Below are 22,437 nucleotides of genomic sequence, written 5' to 3'. Positions count from 1 at the left end.
ATGGCGAAGTTTCTCCTTCGTTAGATTGTTATATGGTTGGAATTGGAAAATGATACATGTAGTAATTGCTATAAATGTCTTGGGTAATGTGATACTTGGCAATTGTTGTGCTCATGTTTAAGCTCTTGCATCATATGCTTTGCACCCATTAATGAAGAAATACATAGAGCATGCTAAAATTTGGTTTGCATATTTGGTTTCTCTAAGGTCTAGATAATTTCTAGTATTGAATTTGAACAACAAGGAAGACGGTGTAGAGTCTTATAATGTTTTCAATATGTCTTTTATGTGAGTTTTGCTGCACCGGTTCATCCTTGTGTTTGTTTCAAATAAGCCTTGCTAGCCTAAACCTTGTATCGAGAGGGAATACTTCTCATGCATCCAAAATACTTGAGCCAACTACTATGCCATTTGTGTCCACCATACCTACCTATACTACATGGTATTTTCCCGCCATTCCAAAGTAAATTGCTTGAGTGCTACCTTTAAAATTCCATCATTCACCTTTGCAATATATAGCTCATGGGACAAATAGCTTAAAAACTATTGTGGTATTGAATATGTAATTATGCACTTTATCCCTTATTAACTTGCTTGTTGTGCGATAACCATGTTCACTGGGGATGCCATCAACTATTCATTGTTGAAATTCATGTGAGTTGCTATGCATGTTCGTCTTGTCTGAAGCAAGAGAGATCTACCACCATATGGTTAAGCATGCATATGTTAGAGAAGAACATTGGGCCGCTAACTAAAGCCATGCTCCATGGTGGAAGTTTCAGTTTTGGACAATAATCCTCAAATCTCAAATGAGAAAATTATTAATTGTTGTTATATGCTTATGCATAAAAGAGGAGTCCATTATCTGTTGTCTGTGTTGTCCCGGTATGGATGTCTAAGTTGAAGAATAATCAATAGCGAGAAATCCAATGCGAGCTTTCTCCTTAGACCTTTGTACAGGCGGCATAGAGGTACCCCTTTGTGACACTTGGTAAAAACAATGCATTGTGATGATCCAGTAGTCCAAGCTAATTAGGACAAGGTGCGGGCACTATTAGTATACTATGCATGAGGCTTGCAGCTTATAAGATATAATTTACATGATGCATATGCTTTATTACTACCGTTGACAAAATTGTTTCATGTTTTCAAAATCAAAGCTCTAGCACAAATATAGCAATCGATGCTTTTCCTCTATGGAGGACCATTCTTTTACTTTCAATGTTGAGTCAGTTCACCTATTTCTCTCCACCTCAAGAAGCAAACACTTGTGTGAACTATGCATTGATTCCTACATACTTGCTTATTGCACTTATTATATTACTCTATGTTGACAATATCCATGAGATATACATGTTACAAGTTGAAAGCAACCGCTGAAACTTAATCTTCTTTTGTGTTGCTTCAATGCCTTTACTTTGAATTATTGCTTTATGAGTTAACTCTTATGCAAGACTTATTGATGCTTGTCTTGAAGTGCTATTCATGAAAAGTCTTTGCTATATGATTCACTTGTTTACTCATGTCATATACATTGTTTCGATCGCTGCATTCACTACATATGCTTTACAAATAGTATGATCAAGATTATGATGGCATGTCACTCCGAAATTATCCGTGTTATCGTTTTACCTGCTCGGGACGAGCAGAACTAAGCTTGGGGATGCTGATACGTCTCCGACGTATCGATAATTTCTTATGTTCCATGCCACATTATTGATGTTATCTACATGTTTTATGCACACTTTATGTCATATTCGTGCATTTTCCGGAACTAACCTATTAACAAGATGCCGAAGTGCCGATTGCTCGTTTTCTCGCTGTTTTTGGTTTCAGAAATCCTAGTAAGGAAATATTCTCGGAATTGGACGAAATCAAAGCCCAGGGGCCTATTTTCTCACGAAGCTTCCAGAAGTCCGAAGGAGAGACGAAGAGGGGCCACGGAGGGGCCACACCCTAGGGCGGCGCGGCCCCTCCCTTGGCCGCGCGGCCCTGTGGTGTGGGGCCCCCGTGCCGCCTCTTGACCTGACTTTCCGCCTATAAAAAGTCTCCGTGACGAAACCCCCAGTACCGAGAGCCACGATACGGAAAACCTTCCAGAGACGCCGCCGCCGCCGATCCCATCTCGGGGGATCCAAGAGATCGCCTCCGGCACCCTGCCGGAGAGGGGAATCATCTCCCGGAGGACTCTACGCCGCCATGGTCGCCTCCGGTGTGATGTGTGAGTAGTCTACCCCTGGACTATGGGTCCATAGCAGTAGCTAGATGGTTGTCTTCTCCCCATTGTGCTATCATTGTCGGATCTTGTGAGCTGCCTAACATGATCAAGATCATCTATCTCGTAATTCTATATGTTGCGTTTGTTGGGATCCGATGAATAGAGAATACTTGTTATGTTGATTATCAAAGTTATGCTTATGTGTTGTTTATGATCTTGCATGCTCTCCGTTACTAGTAGATGCTCCGGCCAAGTAGATGCTTGTAACTCCAAGAGGGAGTACTTATGCTCGATAGTGGGTTCATGCCCGCATTGACACCGGGACAGAGTGACAGAAAGTTCTAAGGTTGTGTTGTGCTATTGCCACTAGGGATAAAACATTAGTGCTATGTTCAAGGATGTAGTCACTAGTTACATTACGCACCATACTTAATGCAATTGTCTGTTGTTAGCAACTTAATACTGGAGGGGGTTCGGATGATAACCTGAAGGTGGACTTTTTAGGCATAGATGCAGTTGGATGACGGTCTATGTACTTTGTCGTAATGCCCAATTAAATCTCACTATACTCATCATGATATGTATGTGCATGGTCATGCTCTCTTCATTTGTCAATTGCCCAACTGTAATTTGTTCACCCAACATGCTGTTCGTCTTACGGGAGAGACACCTCTAGTGAACTGTGGACCCCGGTCCAATTCTCTTTACTGAAATACAATCTACTGCAATACTTGTTCTACTGTTTTCTGCAAACAATCATCTTCCACACAATACGGTTAACTCTTTGTTACAGCAAGCCGGTGAGATTGACAACCTCACTGTTTCGTTGGGGCAAAGTACTTTGGTTGTGTTGTGCAGGTTCCACGTTGGCGCCGGAATCACTGGTGTTGTGCCGCACTACATCTCGCCGCCATCAACCTTCAACGTGCTTCTTGACTCCTACTGGTCCGATTAAACCTTGGTTTCTTACTGAGGGAAACTTGCCGCTGTGCGCATCACACCTTCCTCTTGGGGTTCCCAACGGACGTGCCAACCACACGCATCACACGGCGGCACGGGCCGACCACGGCAGCGCCAAGCCGCGGCCAAGCCTGGCGTCGCCGAGCACGAGCGCCCCATCACCACCACGGCAACGCCCACGGCGACGTCACGGCGCCAGAATCGCCGGTGAACGACGCGTCGCCGCGTAACCCCACGGCCGTGCGGGCGAAAGCGTTGGGGGCGAGTTGAGGAGGAGGCGAGGTTCAGATCGAGCTGGAGGATCTGGTGCGCCGTCGTGAGGCGGTCCAGATCCGCCACATCTCGTCGTCGGCAAGGGCCGGAGATGGCCGGAACAAAGCGGCGACGGCGGAGGCGATTTCGGCGTCGCCAGAGCTCGGGGATTAGGGTTCACGAGGGAGAGAGAGGAGGAAGTGAGGGCGACCGAGTGGGCTGGACCAGGCCAACGGGGTTGAGCCCAACCCACTCAGGTTCACCCTGACAGGTGGGCCCGAGGGCAATTTGGACATTTCCAAAATACCATTTAAGTGAGAATTTCAAAGAATTTTATAAAATAGAATATTGCTCTAAAAAAATAATTAAAAATATGAAAAATGATCAGCATAAAATTCTCTACCTGAATAAAATATCAAAAGGAATTTTTGAAGACAACTAAGAATAAGTCCTAATTTGATGATTATAATAATCATTTAAATCCCACCTTATATTTTTCAATAATGAAAATAAGTCCATTAATTCCTTTGGACTTTAAAAACACCTTGACAACATTTCAAGGTTGTATTTTACTCTAAATAAAGTATCCCCAAATTATTCTTAGTATTAAACCTCTCACATGAAATAATAACGACATCGGAAGGGGGGAACAAACCCTAAAACTGGAATCATGCATCAATGCTTCTTTAACCATTGCCCTTATCGGACAATGATGCTATTTTCCAGAAATAGAGGACAAGGGTCAGTCCACACCATCCAACTGCAACACTTTGCAGTGTTCAGGCAAGTTTTCATCACTTGCTCATACCATTTGAGTATTTCTATCAAATTACTTGCAAAGTACTATGTTTATCACTATTGCATAAAAACCAAAACCACTATTTTCATAACTATGAATATGACTATGTGGTGGGCAATGGAACCATGGATCGTGTTGATATGGTGGAGGTTCCATTGCAAGGGTTTATATCCATCTAAGATTAAACAACAAATATCGCTAGTGATTCTTTTGCCGTAATACCCGTGTTAACCATAAGATCTGGAGTGGGACGGAATAGTCAATCGTATTTCCACCTCTTGTACATCAACGGATGCGCTTACCGTAGCGGTTGTATTTTGCGGAGCAATTGGTGGGTGGGGAGCCCCTTCTAATTCCCCACGGTATAGCTATTGCTTGCCGTAGCGGTTGCTGCTTGCGGAACAATTGGTGGGTGGGGATCCCCTTCTAATTCCCCACGGTAATGTGGTCTATGATGGGTTGCAGCTACCGGTGAAGGAGTTTGGTTAACGAGTCCCAGACTGTCGTCGTGGTCGGGGTCCGTCCTTAAGTGGTGTAAGTGGACCGACGAGGACCCAGGGTCGGGGCATGCAACAAAGGGTGGGTGTGCGAGGTAGCGGAGGAATATGATTGGCTATGACCTTATACCGGGCCTCACACCAAAGGAAGTGTGGACGGGAAAGCTGCCCGGTTGGCGCCAAGGATAAGATCTCTTATGGGTAAAGCAACACACCTCTGCAGAGTGTAAAGAACCGTGACCTGTCACTCCCTGTTCCGGGATATGGAACTGCGAACGCGGCCGGAAAGGAGCTCCATGAAGTTCTAGTAAATCGGTGAAGGCTGACGAACATAGTTCTTTGAAATAAAAGCAACCTCTTGAAGAAATGTTTATCAAAACCTGCATTGGTATTAGACTTTCTGGTCTAATATCGTAGCTAGTGCATCAAACACCTCTTTTCTATAATGAACTTGTTGAGTACGCTCGTACTCATCCCACTCTTAAATCCCCTGCTTAGATTGTCTGAACCGTCTGGAGGAGGACAACGACAACCCTGAAGGAGCCGAGATCATCGGCTATGAAGAACCAGACCTCTCTGGAGGTGTCGAAGGTGTAGACTACATCATAGTTTACGGAGCCGGGGAGGGTTCCGGAGGAGAGCACGTGTAGACCTATCTAGTAGTACAAGTATCCGAGCAGTACGAACTCTTAGTACTTAACTGCTCGAGGGAATAAATGTATAACCTAGTGAAACTTCTATGTTGTAAGTTAAGATGGGTTCGCCTCGAACCCAGGAGTATCCCTCTTAGGACCCAAGAGGATCTCTGAGACGATATGTATATTATGCTTGTAATAATAAATGAATGAGTTATGGACCTGCTATGTTCTGTTGTACTACTCTGAGGGATGTAATATTTGCGGAATGGTACTTCGTGAATGTTATATCAACGACTGGCATACTACAATATGCAGTGGTATGCAGGGTCACCACATTAAAGTACTCTATTCCTCCTCCATGATGTAATGGTGACAGTGTGTGCATCATGTAGTACTTGGCGTAGTTTATGATTGTGATCTCTTGTAGATTATGAAGTTAACTATTACTATGATGGTATTGATGTGATCTATTCCTCCTTTCATAGTATGATGGTGACAGTGTGCATGCTATGTTAGTACTCGGTATAATTGTGTTGATCTATCATGCACTTTAAGGTTATTTAAATATGAATATCGAATGTTGTGGAGCTTGTTAACTCCGGCATTGAGGTGCTCTTGTAGCCCTACACAATTAATGGTGTTCATCATCCAACAAGAGAGTGTAGAGTGGTTTTATTATGTGATCAATGTTGAGAGTGTCCACTAGTGAAAATATGATCCCTAGGCCTTGTTTCCAAATACTGCAATCACTGCTTGTTTAATGTTTCGCTGCATCTCTACTTCCTGCAATATCTCCCACGTCAACTGCACGCCAGCAAGTATTATCTGGCGCCGTTACTACTGCTCATATTCATTCATACCACTTGTATTTCACTATCTCTTCGCCGAACTAGTGCACCTATACATCTGACAAGTGTATTGGGTGTGTTGGGGACACAAGAGACTTCTTGTATCGTGATTGCAGGGTTGCTTGAGAGGGATATCTTTGACCTCTTCCTCCCTGAGTTCGATAAACCTTGGGTGATCCACTTAAGGGAAAACTTGCTGCTGTTCTACAAACCTCTCGCTCTTGGAGGCCCAACACTGTCTACAGGAAAAGGAGTGTGCGTAGACATCATTGAGCAAGATTTAATTTACAGTTGTAGTAGTACTCATCATTTGCTGATTATGCGGTACTACAGACAGTAAATAGACAGTTTATTGTAGAGGGTGTTTTTACTGCCGTCTACATGTGACGTGGAGCGTTGCTACAGACAGGGGCGGCTGAACTAATGTACATGCCCTAATAAAAAGAAGCGAACCGGTACACTTAAGCGGTGGCATTTGATGTAATTTAAACTGAAGTATCGGGGTAGGAAAAAACGGACAAACAAGAAGCCTTATTTTCTTTATTATTAGGTATAGATAGAATTGAAACTAAACTGCACCTAAGATACATCTATTGAGACTAGTGGTGGTGTATTTAGCTCTTGTGTTTATTTTATTTCCCTTGGACATACGGGAATGTGGAGTTTGGCATGTACACAGTAGCAGTGCTTAGGGTATGCACAATAGCATCGAGTCAGCTGTCCTAAGGCATACCAGGCAGGAAACTTGACGAGCTGGAGGCTGGAGAACAAGGAAAGAGAAAGAGGTCGTCCATAAATCTACGACTGATTCGCACGAAAATCTCTGGCTAGCAACGCCTGCTGTCCCGTTGTATAGACAGGGTGTCGTTACTGGTGGCCCCAAAAGAAATCGTGCTCACGTTTCCTTCTTCCCGAGCCAATGGAATCTTAACTGCCTTTGTAAATCTAAAGTTCGTGCAGACAGTTAAACAAACCATCCACTATACCGTGCGTCTGTAGCACTATCTATATGTGACAATGGACATATATGATAGACGATAGGAGTCTATCAAGATGTACATGGCTTTAGAGGAAGTATAATAAGTCCTAGTCAGCTGGCTATAAGGATTAAAATACTATATTATTGCTTAGTTGGAGGAGAGAGAGGGAGAGAGAAGGAAAGTGGGCTCTTATGCAAGAGTCAGCTCTAGCACGTGCTCCTAGGCACTTTGTGAGAGTGAATGGTGTGCCATACATTGATAAAGTACTACATTTCTATAGCTCACTATTGTATATATGTTGGCTCTAAGTTAGCTATAGATGACATGACACTTGTCTTATAGCCAGCAGTTGGCTACACTGTTGGAATTGCTCTTAGCAGTCGGTGATAGTAGAGTAGTTAATGTCCGGCGCGTGCATCCCGGATCCCGGTTCAGTTGTTTAGTCCCATACCGGAAGTTTACAGAGGTTTACACTTGTTTATATACCGAATGTCGTCCAGCCTGGTACCAGTAATGTGAACAACGCGCGCAGTTAGAGCATCTCCAACGGGGCGACCCATCCCGCGCCCGCGCGTCCGGATGGGTCGAGCCGGACAAAAATGCGGCCCAACGCGGGGACGCACCGCAAAAGCGGATGGCCGCGGCGTCCGGAACGACGCAAACCCGGCCCAAATCTGGGCCGGGTTTGCGTGGCCGCGGATGGCACGCGGCGTCCTCGCGTGTCCGCCTGGTCCGCGTGGCTGGCCCACATGTCGGTGCCCCAGTCCTATTAAATGTGGACTGGGGAGGGGGACTGTCCCTATCCACCAGTCCCCACTATCCACTCCGGCCGCACGCGCGAGCTCGAAGCTTCCGCGCCACCATGGACCCGAAGCGTGAGTTCGCGCTGTCCGCCAACGACCACGAGGCCGGCGGCAGTCGGCCAGTCGCGCCGCCGGCGTTCGCAATGGGGCCGCCGGCGACGCCCAGACGCGACCGGATCTACGTCACCGTAGCGGTGGCGCAGATGTTCTGGGACGCCGGCGTCCCAATGCCGTGGGGAGACGTGCACCTACCCCACGGCTGGCACCTGAGCCCAGATCGTGTTCCGGTGCCGCCCATCCCGGGGTCCGGCCGCGCCCGCGTCGCGGAGATCCGGAGGCGCCGCGCGCAGCTGCCGGTGGACCTCCAGGAGGACCCCGCGTACGGCGACGCAAGCCCAACTGGGAGACGTCGGCGACGGCGCGGCCTCGGGGGCAGCCGCGCACACCTGGAAGGCGGGCAGGCCGCCACCTCGGTGCCCTGTACATCGACGAGCCGCCCTAGCAGCAGCCCCTGCCGCTGCCCCAGCAGCAGGAGGACGAAGACGACCCGGAGCTGCAGGCGGCGCTCGCGGCGTCCCGCGAGCAGTGCGACCTCGACGAGCTGGCCAAATGGCCGCACCTCGGGGAGACGCTGCGCGTCTCCGCCCTAGCGGAGAAGGCCAGGAAGGCCCAGGAGAAGGCCCAGGAGAACGCCCAGGCGGAGGCGTGGGCCTTCCTGGAGATGGTGCGCCGGCAGGAGGAGGACACGCGCCTGGCGGCGCTCCGTGAGGAGGAGGAGCGCCGTGCCGCGCTCCTGGCGGAGGAGGAGCGCCGTGTCGCGCTCCGGGCGGAGGAGGAGGAGCAGCTCCGCAAGGAGTCCGCGCGGAGGGCATGACTGCGCAGGCCGGCGAGCCCGCCGAACCTGCACTCCGCCTGGGAAAGGGCGCAGTGGTCGCCCTGGCCGGAGTCCCCGCCGCCCTCCATCGTTTCTAGCCGGAACAACGCTTCGCCGCCGGGGGGGCGTCGTCGTCATCGACGCCGCCGACGACGAGTACTACTAGGGGTAGTACTGCCGGCGGCCACCGCGTGCTCGCAAACCCTGGCTAGGGTTTGCTTTTTTTTAGTTTAAAGCCCATATAGGGCTTTCTTTTGTGTAAAATTTGCCCAAAATAGGGCTAAGTTTAATGACCAACTAGTTTAAATTTATGTTTTGTTGTTTTTCTTTTTATTTTGATTTTTGTTTTATTTTATTACATATGCGCTGCGTCCGCGCGTTAGGCGCAGCGCGCACCCAAACGGACACACGGACACGGGCCGCTGTCCGCGTGTCCGCTCGGCCACCCAAACAGTCTAAAACGGACGGCCCAGCGCGTCCGTTTGGGTCGCGTGGTTGGCCCTTAGTTCGTCGAACCAAGGAAACCATCCACTACGTAAATGGGCCGTCCAATGGGCAGGACGTGCGCCATTGTATTTGGTATGCCCCAAGCGCCCGAAGGGAGGGTAAGCCAACTAGAACAATAGATTGCGCGCTTATAAATAACGCCTCATCTCATCTAATCTCAAGAAGGGCGGAATTCGTTACCTAGGAAACTAGGGTTTTGATACTGCTCTGGCGATCGGCGGCGATCGACGTCGAGGCAGTGGCTGATCCCGGATCCGAGCGAGTCTCTTCCCGTGGGCGACGGTTTCTACTCGGGCTGATCAAGGGGTTGACGAGTTCAACTGCCCGGCCTTGGTAGTTTCCATCAACCTAGGGTTTTGAGGCTGGATCAGGTATGGCGGCGGACGGAAGCACGAGCCAGAAGGGGAACTGAGGATCGATCGAAGAACTGTTGAAGAGCCTCAACCTTAAGGAAGAGGATATTGAAGGGGTCTTCGTGAAGAAGAGCGAGGTGGACTCGCTGAAGGAGGGCACACGGTGGATGGCGGTGATGCGCCTCCACACTTCAAAGCCTTTCAGCGCTCAATCGTTGAAGAAGACGCTGAGTTTCGCATGGGCACCAGCCCAGGAGGTAACCTTCCGCAGTCTAGAGGAGAATAAATTCATGGTTCAGGCCAATTGCCTGGGAGATTGGAGGAAGATCACTGAGCAAGGTCCATGGATCTTCGGGACCATGGACTGCTTGTTGAGAAATACGATGGCAGCTGTAGGGCTACAGCAGTGGAGCTGAATAGGATACATGCGTGGGTGCAGATACATGATGTACCAGAGATGTACCGCAAGAAGCAAATGATCACAAGTCTGGTTGTGAACATTGGGGAAGTTATCGCTGTCGACATGAATATTTCTGGCGGTGAACAGGGTGATTTTGTGAGAGTTCGTGTATGGCTAGATGTGCGTAGAAGCTTGACGCGCTTTGTGTCCTTTAAACCGGAAGGAGATGCACGTGTAGTTATGCGGGTGAAATATGAGAAGATCCCACGTTTCTGCGCTATATGTGGACTTCTGGGACACGAAAAAGAGGAGTGTGGCTCGGGTGTTCATGACTCGGGAAAAGAGGGCTATGGGAAGTGGCTGCTGGCTGATACGCCATGGAATAGGTCGCAACTGTATGGAACAGCTGGACAACGCGCGTGGCGGGAGAAAAAGGACATGAATGAAGAAAATGCTGGTGGTAGAGGTCGTGGTCGAGAAGGCCGGGGTGGAGGAAGGATGGGTGGACGCGAGGGAGGGAGAGGACGTGGAGGCTCTGGCTCTTCAGAGACCCGCAAGAGGACGTCAACGGAGGCTCTTCTAACAGAAGGCAGTCCGGTTAAAGGAGGAGGCAAGGAGAAGGAGGTGCCTGCACCACTTTTGTTGCAGTGGAAGGAGCCAGGGGTGATTATCACGGAACAACCTGAAGCGCAGGGTAAGCTGGACCTTGATAGGGCTAGTGAAAAGGAGTATCAGCCTAGGGCGGGGACACCTCCTCCTCCACCATCATCAAGGGAGTAGAAGAGATCCAGGAAGCACTCAACACCAAAGAAGAGCGTGACTGCTGAGGCGACCTCCGGTTTGGGGGATCGCCAGTCGAAATGAGTGTCCTGGGGTTAAACTGCCGTGGCCTGGGTGGGGCGGCGGCAGTGAGAGACCTCCGTCTTCTGGCGGAGAGACATACTCCTACTATCCTCTTTGTCGTCAAGACTCAACTGCAAAGGGATAGGGTGGAGGGTTTAGCAAGATCGTTGGGTTTTGATAATAGTTTTGTTGTTAGTAGCTCCGGGAGGAGTGGTGGTATTGGTATTTTTTGGAACAATTCAATAAAGTTTGAAGTTTTACCGTACTCTCAGTATCATCTTGATGGGGTTGTAATTGAAGAGGGAAAAGACCCCTGGAGGCTTACTGTGGTGTATGGGGAGGCCCAGGTTAATGAGCGGCATAAAACCTGGGACATGTTGAAATTTATCCGCTCGTCGACTGACCTCCCATGGTTGTGTATGGGGGACTTCAACGAGGTCCTACACCGTGATGAACATGTGGGAGTTAGCGAGCGTAGCTGGAGTCAAATACTGGGGTTCAGAGATACAGTGGATATCTGTGGTCTTTGTGATCTGGGTTTTAAGGGAGTGCCATGGACTTTCGAGAAAAAAGTGGCAGGCGGAGATTACTACCGTGTACGGCTTGATCGTGCCCTGGCCTCTTCTTCTTGGTGCGCACTCTTCCCTGAGGCGGAGGTGCACCACCTGCCGAGCTATGCAACATCTGACCACTTACCTATACTGCTGGAGTGCACTCCCCGGCAAGTTCAGAAACGGAGTGGAAATCTGTTCCGGTATGAGGTTATGTGGGAGTCGCACGAAGGTTTCCCTGAGCATCTTACAGGTTCTTGGAATGCTTCGGAAAAGAGCCAGAACGTGGCTGAGCTGAAGAGCAAGCTACAAAGCGTGTCGCACAACCTGTCAACATGGGGCAGGGAGACTTTTGGAAGCGTACGCCTCCAAATTCGTATGCTACAGAGAGACTTGGCCATCTTAAGGAGCCAACCGGGCAGGGTTGGGCCATCGATGGAGGAAAAGGAGATAGTAGCCAAACTGGAGGAGGTTTTATAGCGTGGAGAGATAATGTGGAGACAAAGATCAAGGATTCAGTGGCTAGCGGAAGGTGATAAGAACACAAGATTCTTTCATATGCGTGCAAGCCAGAGGAAGAAAAAGAACCGTATAGCAGGGCTGGCAAGGGCCGATGGGACTCCTACGTCAAATGAGAAGGAGATGGGAGCTCTCGCAAATGGGTTTTACAAGCAGCTTTATACCTCTGAAGGAGTTTCGTCTATGGAGGAGGTTCTAAATTGTGTGCCTACAAGGGTCGATCGGGAGATGAACAGGGCATTGGATGCATCTTTCCAAGCCAAAGAGGTTAAGGAGGCCCTTTTTGAGATGTACCCGACCAAGGCGCCGGGGCCCGATGGTTTCCCAGCACATTTTTTTCAGCGAAACTGGGATGTGTGCGGGGAGGAAGTGACATCGGCTGTGATGCGAGTCCTGACAGGCGATGACAGTCCGGAGTGCATCAATAAAACATACATTGTGCTAATACCAAAGGTGAAGGATCCAAAGGAGCTGGGTCAATTTCGCCCCATAAGCCTGTGTAACGTTATATATAAAATAGCCTCAAATGTGGTGGCGAATAGACTGAAGGCTATTTTGCCACAAATCATATCTGAGGAGCAATCAGCTTTTGTCCCTGGACGGCTGATAACAGACAACATCATCACGGCATATGAGTGTCTCCATTTTATGAAGCGAACGAAAGCGAAGAATCATCGGTTTTGTGCGCTGAAATTGGATATGCGAAAGGCATATGACCGGGTTGAGTGGAGCTACTTGGAAGCTATTATGCTGAAACTTGGATTCAGCAGTAGATGGGTCGCCTTGGTCATGAGGCTAGTGGCGACAGTATCCTTCTCGGTGCTATTTAATGGAGTACCATTGGAGAAGTTTAGACCAACTAGGGAAATCCGCCAGGGTGACCCTATATCACCTTACTTGTTCTTGTTGGCAGCAGAGGGCCTTTCGTGCCTTTTAAAAAACCAAGATCAGTCATCGGTTCTTCACGGGATCAGTGTGGCCCCCACGGCTCCGGCGGTGAACCACCTTCTCTTTGCCGATGATAGCCTGCTGTTCTTCAAGGCGAGTAGTGAGGGTGCATCGAAAGTTAAAGAGGTGCTACAAAAGTATTGTCTTGCCTCGGGACAACGAATCAATATGGACAAGTCCCCTATATTTTTTAGCAAGGGATGTCCAGCGGTACTCAAGGAGAGTATTAAGAATACGTTGGAAGTACAACGGGAGACTCTTAATGAGAAATATCTTGGATTGCCATCAAATGTGGGCAAATCTAAGAGTGGAGCTTTCAAGTACTTAAAGGACAAGGTCTGGAAGAAGGTCTTGGGATGGATGGAGCAACTGCTATCTGTGGGCGGCAAAGAAATTTTGATTAAGTCGGTTGCTCAAGCTGTACCTACCTTTTCTATGTCCTGCTTCAAGTTGCCCAGGGGCTTATGCGAGCATATTAACCAGATGTTGAGGAATTTCTGGTGGGGCAGTAAAGAAGGGAAACGAAGGACTTGTTGGGTAGCATGGGAGAAAATGACACAACCCAAATTTGACGGAGGTTTGGGCTTCCGCGACATAGAGTTGTTTAATCTTGCGCTGCTCGCACGGCAGGCATGGCGAATTCTGAAGGAACCTACCTCGTTGAGTGCTAGGATCCTCCAGGCTATCTATTTCCCTCAAACAGATCTCCTTTCGGCAGAGCTTGGATCCCATCCGTCTCAGGTGTGGCGAGCACTGTTGGAAGGGAGGGATGCGCTGAAATTGGGGCTAATCAGGCGGATTGGAAACGGGCAGACTACGGATGCATGGTTTCACAATTGGATTCCCCGGGATGAGCGACTATCTCCGATAGCTCAGGTACGGGCGGATGCCCCAAGAAGAGTGAGCTCTTATATTGATAGTACAAGTGCTTCTTGGAATGTGCCAAAATTGGAGGAATTTTTCTTACCAATGGACGTAGAGGTGATTAGAGGGATTCCGCTCTGTACCCGGGTTCAGCAGGATTTTTGGGCCTGGCATTTCGAGAAGAACGGGATTTTTACGGTTCGCTCGGTGTACAGACTATTGGCCAATGTCAAGAAAACTAGAGGAGACTGGCTAGAGGGCCGAGCGGGGGCATCAAATGGTTTGGCAGAAGGCAAACTCTGGACGAAACTGTGGAAGTACAAGGTGCTAGCCAAAATTAAGGTTTTCTCGTGGAGGCTGGCGCACTGCTCTCTACCTACAGGAGACGTGCGTCACCATCGCAAGATGGCTCCATCACATGCGTGCTCGGTTTGCGGGCAGCTAGACTCGTGGCGCCATCCGCTGATTGAGTGTACAACGTCGCGATGTGTCTGGGCGCTCTCGGACCCGGCCATAGTGGAGCATATGAGTATGACGATGGAGCAGTCTGCTCGTCAGTGGCTTTTTGGGATGATGGAGACGATGAAACTTGAGGAGTTCACGCGCATGGTGATCACGCTTTGGGCGCTATGGCATGCGAGACGGAAGATGATACATGAGGACCTGCTCCAGAGTCCTTTGTCCACTCATCATTTCATTGAGTCTTTCATCCAGGACCTGGACGTGAGTATGCCGAAGAAAGGGAGGAAGCAGGGCGACAGCAAAGCGACAGCCCCAAAATGGTGTCCACCGCCGGCTGGCGAGTGCAAACTCAACGCCGACGCGGCTGTGGCCAAGACAACATGCCGCGGAGCTGTTGGAGTGATGTGTAGATCGTTCAATGGGCAGTACATGGGCTCATCGGCGGTTGTTTTCGAGGGTGTCACTGACCCAGGATGCTTGGAAGCCATGGCGTGTCGTGAAGCTATTGCTTTGGCTGAAGACCTGTGTAGGGGTGAGATCATGGTGGCGTCGGATTGCCTGGAAGTAATCAAGGGTTTGGAAGGCCTGTCCCTGGGACTCTCAAGCCACATTCTCCAGGAAATAAAGGACTCGGCGAGGGAGCGAGGAGGAGTATCTTTCAGGCATGAGAGTAGAGCTTCCAATACCGAGGCTCATGAGCTTGCTCCATATGCCACATCATTACCGCATGGTCGCCATATGTGGCTTGGAGTAGTACCAGCGGGTATGTCTTTTCCTGTAATCATTCCAAACGCTGAGTTATAAAGCGTTGCTGGAATTCTTATAAAAAAAAAAAAAAAAAAAAAAAAAAAAAATCTAATCTCAAGAAGGAGAAAAAAACTCCACTCGAAACCCTAGCTGCGGAATAGGGGTGCGCTCAACCTCGATCGCCGAAGACCGGCGATGATGTCCGTTTCCTCCAGATCTACACCTGCTCCATCCTCAGCTTCGTCGTCCCCGCGGGCGGAGTCAGCTGCGACAAGCTCCGCGATGTGAGTGTATCTCATCTCCTCATGTGCTTATAATTCCCCACGAAGCAGGTTGTCCAGTCGAGTGGACTCGAAGATTCTAACTGAGATGTTTCAGTTCTGTCTCCAGCCGTCCATTGCGTATTGTTTTTCCGTCAATCGTAGTCACCCCCTCCCCCCTCTCTAATTACAGCAATAATTAAGCTAGGATTTCAGTTTCTAGGTTTGCCTTTAAGACCCTCTGATTCATCATGTGTAAAGCACTAGGATTTCGTCAAGTTTGTTTATTTAAGTAGTACATATTTTCTGAGATATTTTATGAATGGCAGAGAGGAGAGCAGCAGCAGTGCGATGGAATCATTTGTAAAGAATTTGCAATGTGAGTCCTCTATCGATTTTGATCTTTCTTGCTGCTGGTTCTTCCTTCATTTTATTCTACGTATTGCTGCACACTTGCACGCTCTAATTAACTGCTAGAGCACTCACAATGTCCTCGCTTATCATGCATGTTCTTTTTGATCAGTGAAACGACTAATGATTATGGAGCGACGTGCTATAGAACAGCGGTTCAGGAATGAGCTGAGGGAAAATATGAAGGATGCTGCATACGAACCGGAAACATTTGGTGACCCAGACGCCACTGAAAAAATTTCAGATTCAATTTTCAGACGTGGTGTTGTCTCAATTGCTTTGTGGAGTGGTGATTATTCTGCTATATGTATAAACTTATCTATTCTTCTCCAAAATCTTATTCACTCTTTAGCAGTTAATGATTTAAATCATGATCTTGTGCAGATAAGGTGTTGGTATATGCATGCTCTGGAATAGCTGTAGGCCACACGCATGCTAATATACGAGATCACCATACAGTATTTGTGACTTCGGCGCGCTTGGCCCAGAAATTTAATGATAATAGGACCAGAGATGATAATTTGAGGGTTGGTGCTGCTGCTCACTGTTTTCATGTTTATTTTTTTTTTGCTCCGCGTATCTTCAAGCTAATTGGGGGTCAACCATTCTGTGTTGTTGTACTGAGGGTTTTCTCACTGTAGATTGAAGTGCGTGCTTCTGAAGGTAGAACTCTACATGGCTTCTTGCCAGTGTATGATGAAAAGAAGGGTATTGCTATTGTCACGTCTTTTAGCCTCCATTACATTTTCGCCATGGATACCTGTAATCCTGTGGATTTGCCCCAAGGCACACTCAATAATGATCTATGTGCATTTGGCCGTGCTACGGATGGTACTTTGATGGGCGCAATATGTTCCCATCCTGTTTACAAGAATAAAGGCCTTTCGACAGTCAGTTGTGAGATAACAGAGGTACACTCTTTGATTTGTTTTCTTACTTTTTTGCATGATATGTTGGAACCTTTTCCTTTCTAATCCCTAACACTTGTACTAGAGTGGGTATGGAGGGCCAGTTTTGTATTTTGCTCCTGGTGGAGTACAATTTGCTGGGCTTATCGTTAAATCTGTTAAAGACAAGATCACCTTGCTACCCACGAAGCAACTTCATACTTGGTTGGACCGTTTTCTAAAGAAAACCAGGTATATCTTCTGTGCAAGTCTAATATTTATGAGCCACTAGTACGGTCTATACAAAAATCATGAAAATTAAGCTGCAATAGCTTATTATTCTTAGACTAACCTTGTAAAGACTAAGAAACTATGCCGTGCTGCTTGTCCAAGAAGTCAGCAACTTGCTTTTTTTTCTTTCATATTTTGGATATTGCTATGCATGTCGATCCATTGCCAACAAGTATTGACCACTCCTCTCAGGTTCCACATGTAGTTCTATTTTTTTTTGGTTTGAAAGTTTGCAGACCAGCCCAACTATTTTTCTTACTTGTATTCAACATGTTCAACTGCAGAAAGACTTTCCACTTCCCTGGATACTCCTTGCCTAAAGGTGTAAAAACAGTCATCCCTTCAGGTGTGAATTATCATGCTTTCCATCTTAAATGTTACCTGCTGCCCATTAGTTTTGCACACCATATTGATTATGTGAGTGACACACCTTAATTGCATCAGGATTTATGGTAAGATCTAAGGTTCTTCAATCCTTGGGCTATCCCCTGCCACCGCCCCTCTTGTTTGAGCGTAAGTGGTTCTCTTATATTGCTCAGTTATCCCTTGTGCACTTGTTCATTACTAACTTATGTGTTTTTGTCCTAAATAACCAGTCAATGGGAGATTGACTGGTACGTTTGAAGAGTATTTTGGTCAGCTTCATTACTGGGAAGGGTACCCTTATGCTGCCACTTATGATAAAGGGCCGAATCCTATCTGGCGTCAACTTGGAGAAAGAATCACTAGGGAAATTTCCCAAAGTGTTGTCTCAATTGCTTCATTTAAGGGTGATGTTTACAGTTGTATACTCATTACACTTCAGGATAGTATTTTTATCCTCACTAACCGAAGTTCTGATGTGCAGAGAACAAGAGGTGTTTTGCTTGCACAGGCATGTTTATAACAGGCAAAGACTGCCCGCTCGTTCTTACTTCCGCCAGTTTGGTCAGGACTGGTGATTCTGAAAACGAGATTGACGAGAAGTTGAAGGTTAGTTAGTAACCCAATTCAGTTTTCTTGGTCTTGTAATTTAGGTGACGGTTAATTAGTTTTCTTGGTCTTGTAATTTAGATCACTATGTTTGTTGCAGATTGAGGTGTTCCTCCCGAGAAACCATGTTGCGCAGGGGAAACTGGAACTGTATCACGAAAATTACAACATTGCCCTTGTCCGTCTAGAAAGTGATCTCACCGCTGCTACATGTCCGCAAGATATCTTCCATGTCAGGAAGTCTAGAAATACTAAGTCGGTAGGGCGTGCAACTATAGGGCGTCCGGTAGTAGCTATTGGGCGTGGGACTAAAAAATGTCATGGATTATTGATGGCATCAATGGGTGAATTGAAGGGTAACTACAAGGCTGTTATTGAGCGTAAAAGAAAGCGTTCTACGGGTCTTGCTAAAAAGCCTGATTGCCAAGACCTTTGTCTGTCCACATGTCAAATCAAGAAGGTACAGTGGTGAATTTTCTGGTCAATTTTTTTTACATGGTACGGGTGTAGATAGTTAATCCATTTGAGTAGTATGATGAATCTATTAATACATCTACTGAACTGTTGGCAAAGTTCTTCTAACCTTCTGTGCTTTTGGTGGTGTTAGGTTGGGATTGGAGGCCCCCTTATTGGTTTGGATGGTAGTTTCATTGGCATGAACTTTTACGATGATAGTTTAACAACTCCTTTTCTGCCATGGAAGGAGATTCTAACCGTTGTGCGCGAAGGGTTCAATCTGTTAGAAAGGTATTTTTTTTACTTCCAAGCTTATTGTTGACACATGTTTGGTTTAGGTGTTTGGCACCAACTTACATCGAAAATATGTTTGGACAGTTCTACTTTGGTCAGTCGTCCTGTGAACATGGATTTGTCTCCTAAGACTCTGAAGAGAAAAAGAAACCAGTAATTGTTCTGTTTCCTGATGCTAATTTATTTTTGGTAGCATATATGAGCAATGAACTTTTATTAAAAAAATTATTGGATGGCAGGTGGCCCGTGTCCAAGCCATCTTGGTTTCTTGGTGGTCAAGTTCATCCTCTAGACCAGCTTGTTGGAAAAGTTCTCATGTAGAGGTGGTGAAGCTACTGCTGGAATGCTCTCTCAGATGTTCAAGTATCTATTTATGGTGTGTTTGTGTGTATCCCTGTAACGTATTTAAGGACATATGAAATCTGTATTTATCCTACCAAGAATTTACTCGGTATTGTTCAATCCTAGTAAGAATTGTGCAGTTTAATGTGTTTGCTAGCATTTGGTTAGACATTCAGATAAACCCTATATATATATATTCTTACAGTAAAACATGTAACCAATCACATAATTCGTAATCTATCAAAGGTCAACTATAGTTGTTCGGTAGATTTTGTAAACCTGCCAGCCCAACTACATCTCATCTTTGTAGTATTGCTTGCCGCTTGCAATGGCTGGTTAGCCGTTACTTCTATTGTGAAACTGTACAATATGCTGGATGTTCTTATGGGCTGTGGATTTTGGGTTGGTTATTAGCATATAGCTGTTGGTGCCGTGCATTTCACGAGAGGAAGCCAAAAATAGTAGTAACATTTAGCCAGGTCCCGATTCCTTCAGTGCCTCTGACGTTTGCAAGAAATAAACTTGCTTGGTTGATTACCTGTATCAAGCTACCAAAAGCTGGGATGATTGATTCGCTGCTACACGTCCGTAGCCGGCTGATCGACTTCTCCTTTGGAAGCTAGTTTCAGAACTTGATCGATCTACTACTAGTGCACGTGAAACACAGAATATTGGTTGCTAGTTTCTTTATTTCACGGTTGTCTATACTGTTGTTTGTACACGGCGAGAGGAATATTTAACTCGTTCTATCAATAGTTTTAAAAACCGGACCGGTCATCTAATAAGTGAGGCCATCGGTTTAGGTTTTTACCGGTTAGACTGCTGGTTCCCTGGTTCATTGTCTGGTTTTTTAAGATATAAAGTAATATATTTTAACTTATAAATGCTACATTAATTTAATAATTATGTGTGTAAAAATATTTTAAACTTAAAATTTGGCATAATAGTACACTTATCGTTGAAGACTAACAGGCTTCGAGCCGTAAACAGCAGCTTGAAACAGTCAAGTATGCATTTGGAAAACTTGGGGACGCTCCACTTCAAAGCCGCAAAGCAGAAAAGCCTTTTATATTTGTTAAATTTTCATTGATACCTTGTAGTAATAGTACAAAAGGAACGTGTCTCTGTTTTGTTCAGCAAACTGGGGCAGCTTAATTGGTTAGGACCATGTCTCATGCATGTCAGGTGTAGGGATCAAACCCCCTGTGGTTGCAATTATATTTTTAAGGACATTGAGACAACTGAACCGGTCAGACCGGATGCTGGTTTATTACGTGAAACCGGCGGTTGGACCGCAGTTTAACTGGTTTATTCCGGCCCACCAGCGCTGCCGGTCCTGTGCGCTAAAAAACCCAGCAAAGGCCCCAGTTGAACCGCCGGTCCGGTCTGGTTTTTAAAACTATGGTTATATCAACATGGCGGTCATCCGGGGCCATTTGTCTTCTATAAGACTCAGAATGAAAAATCAGAAATTGTTCTGTTACTCAATTTCAATTGTTTTGGTAGCATATAGTACTAGTTATTTAACAATGAATTTATGTTAAAATTAAATAAGTAATAATGGCAGGTGGCTTGTTTACGGGTTAAGTTCATCCTCTGGACCAACTTGCTGGGGAAGTTCTGATGTACTACCTCCATCCTAAAACTTAAGGCTTATATTTTTCTTAAAAAGTTAAACTAAGTAAAGTTTGATTAAAATTTTAGAACAATTTATTAACAAATATAATATTGATACCATATCAAAATATATTTTATTATCTATTTAATAATATTAATTTTGTATTTTGCTTGTTAATGATTTTTGGTAAAAGCTAAATCAAACTTGATATAGTTTGACTTTCTAAAAATAATATAAGCCTTAAGCTTTGGGATGGAGATACTAGAGGTGAAGTTATAGCTGGAGTGCTCTTGGATGTGCAATTTATGTATGATTTGTGGCAAGTATTTATTTATACACCATATTTGTTTACGTGTATCTCAGCCAAGTATCTAAGGACTTACGAAAGGTATATATATCTTAGCAATAAATTACTATCACCTTGCGAGTTGCGAGCCATTCCAATACGACACACTGGAACCTAGATAGTCATGAACCCTATAACTTGTCGGCCTCAAAAACCGCATTTACACCTCTTCAAAAAGGAGAGAGATGGATGCATGGCTAGCTTCTAGGGTTTCTAGAGGTGGTCATAGCCTCATAGGGTGTGTGGGATATTGATATTCCTTCGGTTAGTGGCTAGGGATCGAGAGGAGATGTGTGGCAAGATTTCCAAGTCTTATGCCAAAATTTGACACCCACCACTTCCTACTTCTTCCAAGCACAAAACAACCAAAGAGGAGCACTGCTATAGCGCTGGTCGGCTAGGGATTGGTTAGGGTGAGGTTTTGGCCCTGATCACAAATAGTTAGAGTGAGAGAGATGTAAGTAGGTGTTAATTGACTGATGCTCTAAATTTTGAGTTGGGAAGATCTTTAAAATTTTCCAAGTACCTTCATGTGAGAATGGATCATAGATGATTGTGCTGATGTTGGTTGTCATAATGGATGATTTGGTGTGGTTTTTAGAAAAGACTTAGAGAGGTATTGATGAAAATGGAGAGTAATGACATAATGATCATGTTTTCATTATACCCCAAATAGTTTTTGCTAAGACAGTGAGGATAACAGACACATCAAAGAGGCAATGTTGTTGAGGTTGAAAGGATCGCATGCCGCACCTAGAGGGGGGGTGATTAGGTGCTACCCAATTTTAGTTCTTTTTCAATTAAGGCTTGACACAAAGGTAAATTCTCTAGATATGCAACTATGTGAATTTACCTATATGACAAGATAAAAAAACTCCTTTATATAGCTAGGGAAGATATAATAGAGCTAATAAGGATAGAGGTAACCGAGAGTGGAGCACGCGGAGACACATAGATGATTCCCGTAGGTCCTTCCTTTTGAAGGGAAGTACATCTACGTTTGGAGGAGTGTGGTCGCCACGAAGGCCAGACCAACGCCACAAAGGTCTCACTCATGTCTCCTGTGAGCAACACCACAAAGGCCTAGCCCACTTCCACTAAGGGATTTCCTCGAGGCGGAAATCGGGCCTTTACAAGGTTCTTGGGGCACACATCCACAACCGAATTGGAGGCTCCCAATATATGTAACAATACAACAACAATAACAAGAACAAATCAACCACAAGCAACTAGGGTTTCCAAAAAGGAACACTAGCAAAGGGTCCCTCAATCAAATGAGGGGAAAATGTAAATCGCTTCGGTGAAGATGTAGATCGGGGTCTTCTCCTTCGATTCTCCAATGATCAAGAGCTTTGGATGGTTGGAGGAGGAGATCTTGTGATTCTTGAGGTGGCTCTAATGGTGGATGAACTTGGGGAAAGATGAGCAACTTGAGCTGGAAGAAGAAGGGGGTATTTATACCCCACCAATTGTAGTCGTTGCTGAACATTGGGGCCG

The 22,437-nt window shown here is 46.2% G+C and overlaps 1 protein-coding gene across 1 annotated transcript; it reads left to right on the top strand.

Annotated features, from left to right (window-relative positions):
• The first annotated feature begins 15,195 nt into the window (after positions 1-15,195).
• On the top strand, positions 15,196-19,123 carry LOC124658352. Its single transcript, XM_047196706.1, has 14 exons — positions 15,196-15,347; positions 15,653-15,702; positions 15,847-16,023; positions 16,119-16,261; positions 16,376-16,645; positions 16,728-16,873; positions 17,191-17,258; positions 17,357-17,425; positions 17,509-17,682; positions 17,760-17,884; positions 17,985-18,344; positions 18,492-18,631; positions 18,719-18,787; positions 18,874-19,123. The coding sequence occupies exons 1-14, from the start codon at positions 15,259-15,261 to the stop codon at positions 18,953-18,955; spliced, it is 1,962 nt and encodes a 653-aa protein (XP_047052662.1). The 5' UTR covers positions 15,196-15,258; the 3' UTR covers positions 18,956-19,123.
• Positions 19,124-22,437: the final 3,314 nt, after the last annotated feature.

The sequence above is a fragment of the Lolium rigidum genome, chromosome 5, assembly GCF_022539505.1.
Source record: "Lolium rigidum isolate FL_2022 chromosome 5, APGP_CSIRO_Lrig_0.1, whole genome shotgun sequence".
Taxonomy (NCBI): domain Eukaryota; kingdom Viridiplantae; phylum Streptophyta; class Magnoliopsida; order Poales; family Poaceae; genus Lolium; species Lolium rigidum.
The sequence above is the reverse complement of the archived record's forward strand: the minus strand, read 5'-3'. Positions and strand labels throughout refer to the sequence as shown.